The sequence below is a fragment of the Dipodomys ordii genome, unplaced genomic scaffold (genome assembly GCF_000151885.1).
Source record: "Dipodomys ordii isolate 6190 unplaced genomic scaffold, Dord_2.0 Scaffold7, whole genome shotgun sequence".
NCBI lineage: Eukaryota > Metazoa > Chordata > Mammalia > Rodentia > Heteromyidae > Dipodomys > Dipodomys ordii.
In genome coordinates, this window is record NW_012267223.1 from 14,933,089 (window position 1) to 14,936,844 (window position 3,756).

General features: G+C 48.8%; 1 protein-coding gene across 1 annotated transcript; it reads right to left on the minus strand.

The window, feature by feature from the left end:
- Positions 1–312: 312 nt before the first annotated feature.
- Kif2b (kinesin family member 2B) lies at positions 313–2,334 on the minus strand. The gene has a single exon (XM_013036718.1). The coding sequence runs from the start codon at positions 2,332–2,334 to the stop codon at positions 313–315; it is 2,022 nt and encodes a 673-aa protein (XP_012892172.1).
- Positions 2,335–3,756: the final 1,422 nt, after the last annotated feature.

Below are 3,756 nucleotides of genomic sequence, written 5' to 3' on the forward strand. Positions count from 1 at the left end.
TTCCTACAGTTATTTTCAGTTAAGATATATAAACATTCCCCTCTCTCCGGTGGTAATAATGAATGTGTGTAGATGTTACCAAGGGGAGGCTGGGAGGAGGGGTAACTCAATTGTTGAGAGCCAATGTCCTACAGAATATAAATAAAGTACAAAATACAGAGGAAGAAGAAAGACCGTCGTTTTGACCAGTGTGTTTTAAGGTATTGTCAACTTTGTGGGGAGGATACTTATGTTTAGATACTTTGGACAGATTTCCCCCTAAGAGAGGTACTCACACTCACACTACTCATTACTTCCAATCCTGATCTCTTGTCATTGGCTACCCTCTACTTGGCTCCTCTTTTGGAGATCAGCTCGTAATCGTTTGAGTTTCTTTTGGATTTCAGCCAGGACGTCAATTTTCTGATCCAACATGGACAATGACTGGGTGATGCAGACATCCGGGTCCCGGTTGACTCCCATCGTTATCTCCTGTATGTTCTCCCACCATTGATCCGCCTCCTTCCATGTAGCTGCTGCGTCTTTCACGAGCGACGCGGATAACGCTGCGATGTGTTCGCTCTGTCTGTCCTGCTCCTTTTGCGCACAGGGCATTTTACCCACTCTGTCCCTCTGCAGGGCCATGCATGAATTCCTCACGGGCTTCTCTGACATCTGTGGTGGCTCAGGTCTCATGGCAGAGAGGCATCCATGACAGGGCCTCAGATCGAGAGCTAATTCTTTCACTCTGTTGGCGTACCTTAAAGTGTTGAGGGTGTTCTCACAGGAAGTCATCCCTGGCGAGATGGTAGCAATCATGCAAGTGGAAGAGTTGTGGCCTATGAAGGAATCCCGAAGTACCTGGGTGAGCTTGCTAGCTCTGAATGGGGTATGAGACTTATTCTGACCCAAAGCCCTGATACATTCTTTAAGGGCGAGGAGGCTCTTGTTGATCTCTGCCCCTTCCAGCTGCCTCTTGCGGTTGGCCTTGGCAGTATCCGCGCCCCTCTCATTCCCGGCTAAGTCGACCAGGGAGAACTTGCCGTGAAGTTTTCCCTTGGACCTCAGGATGATCTGGAACACGGCGTGGCTCCTGGAAGAGTGGGAATTAACCGATGTCTGCCCGGAAGTCCTGCAGCTGTTTCCCTGTTCCACGAGGGTCAGTAATTCCTCCACACAACACACCTCTCTCTCCTGCAGCCCGACCACTTGCATCTGCCGATGGCCATCCTCCAGAACCTGCAGCTTCTTCTTCCAGTTCAGCAAGTCGTACACTTTGCCTCCATAAATCTCAAAAAACGTCCCGTACACCCTGAGATCCAGCCTCTCGTACGTGGCGTTTTTAAGCAAAAGAAAGACATCCTGAGCCACCAAGGCATAAATGCCTTTGGAGCAATCTTGGAGACTCCCAGAAAAGGTTCCGCCCATGGTGTGCGTTTTCCCACTGCCAGTCTGTCCATAGGCGAAGCAGGTGGCCATACCCTTGCGGAAGATCGATTCCACCAGGGGCCGGGCAGTGAACTGGTACACTAACTCGTTGGAGGCTGTGTCATCAAAGGCATGGTCGAAACAGAAGGTCTGGTTCTCCAGGTAGCGGGTGAGATCCACCTTTTGCTTGGACTCATGCACCATGACCACATTATCTGAGGGAATGGTGATGATGTCCAGGTCCTTCATGTTGGTCTCTCGCTGGCTCAGGGGCCGCTTCCTCACGCACACACAGATCCGATGGACTTCGGGGGCTCCCGGGCTGCACACCTTGTGGCTGCCCAGTTGCTGGCGGTACTCTTCGATCATGCGCCTCGTCTCCCAGTTGGGGTTCCCGGTGTTGACGTCCATTTCGCGTCTCTCGCGGATCTCCAACTGCAGTCTCCGGCGCTTCTCCCGCTGCTTCTGCAGTTTCTCGATTTCCAGCAGGCAGGGAGACTTTCTCTGCTTCATCAGACACGGGTGGCTGGGGGACACCAAGGGCACACTGTCCCCGGAGGGAGTTTCCTTTATCTGGGGGATCATGGCAAGCCAAGGCCCCAAGGTGGTACACTGATCCCCGATGGCAGACGAGAGGAGCAAAGGATTGCTGGAGGTCCTTTGGTGCTCAGCAGACGCCAGATCTGGATTCAGGAGGAAGAGGGTCTCCAGGTCAATCTTCTTCCCTTTTTTGACTCCTTTCTCCACCCATTCTACCGTGACGCAAGAGTTTTTCTTGTTGATCTCGGTGACCACGGCATGGTGGATCCTCTTGTCGCTGCGCTGGATCGCTAGGGACATACCCGCCTGCAGGTCTTGGAAGTTCGAAGCCAAGGGTTTCAAGGGAGAGAAGCATGGGGCAAGAGGCGGGCAGAACTGGCTGGCCATAGTGAGTGATGGCGAAATCAGGGCTCGCTATCCGAGGTCCCTTGGCGTTGGAGCAGCAGGACCTGAGCCCAAGCCAGCCCTGGGGTCTCCCACAGTGCTTGAGCACTTGTGCCCTTTGTGCCTGCCCTGGTATGCTTAGCTTACCCCACACGTGTGCATGCGCACGCGCACACACACACACAGGTACGTCATAAAGGAATGGGGAGAAGAGGAGGGAAGAGTAGAAGGCCTCGTGTGAATCCACATTCATGTGGTTAGCGCGGGATAAGAAGGTAGTTAAAATAAAGACTGCCCTTGACAGTGATTGGAAATGGATTGGAGGAAGAGGAATTAAAGTGTTCTTGTGTTTGCTTTTGTTTGGGATCCTCTTGTCAAAATACAGAGGAGAGAGTTCAAAGGAAGTGTAGCATTTGAATGTGTATGCGTTGGGAATTGTGGGCCTGAATGTTGGGAAATACCCATGGTCACCACAGCCTCTCCTCCCTCTCTTTCTCCTCCCTCCCCACCCCTCTTCCCGCTCCCCAGTCTTGATCTATAATCTCCAAGCCTTAACATAAGAACTGCTATGAAGTTTCCTGAAGCATCCAAGATGAAAGGAGAGATGTCTGCAGAGGTCAGGTTTGGAATCTTGAAATGCAATAGGAGCAGGAGCCTGCTGTACTTTCTTATTCACCTCCAACCCACTCCGTCTTCAAATACTGTCTAATATCCTCCTTTAAGCTCATTCAACTTTAATGGACTTCCTCTTAACAAATTAGGTATGGCTTGAAGGCAGCAAGCTACCCTGAGCATTTACTAATAGGGAAGTTTGTTGTAGCATCTAGGTTTGCGAATACAAGATGCTTATCACACTGCAAGTGGTTCTGACAGCTATACACTGAGTTTTCTTGTACTACAGTCAGCAACATGTTTTGAGATTAGTTCAGTAATTATGTTCCTAACTCCTTCAGTAATTACACTTATGACTTCATTATCTTTAATTTGGAGAGAAAGGAGAGACATGACTATCTAGATAATCCATCATATACCACCTTCCCACACTAAAGGACATGTGTGTGTAGCAGTCATGTGTGTATATGTATGTGTGGGGAGGGGGTGGAAGGGTATGAAAGTAGCAAAGGTCAGATTATATATATATATATAGATAGATAGATATAGATAGATAGATATCTATATATCAATACAATGGCTTATTCTCTACAGGATGATTTGCTTTAGAAAATAAAAGACTTCCAGATAAACCTAGATAATGATGAAGGTATCTCACACTCTCCTGTGAGTTTGATTATGGTTGTGTTTTTAGTTCTGTAGTAACATTCCAGAGCATGGTGTTTTTTTCGGTTTTTCCTAGATCCAGTGGTCAATCTAATGGTAAATGCTTCTCCAGTAAATGGTAAGTATGCAGTTAAGTACTTATGCAGT

Bases quoted from the DNA above. Each gene is read 5' to 3' on its own strand.
- Kif2b (XM_013036718.1), bottom strand. From the start codon at position 2,334: ATGGCCAGCCAGTTCTGCCCGCCTCTTGCCCCATGCTTCTCTCCCTTG.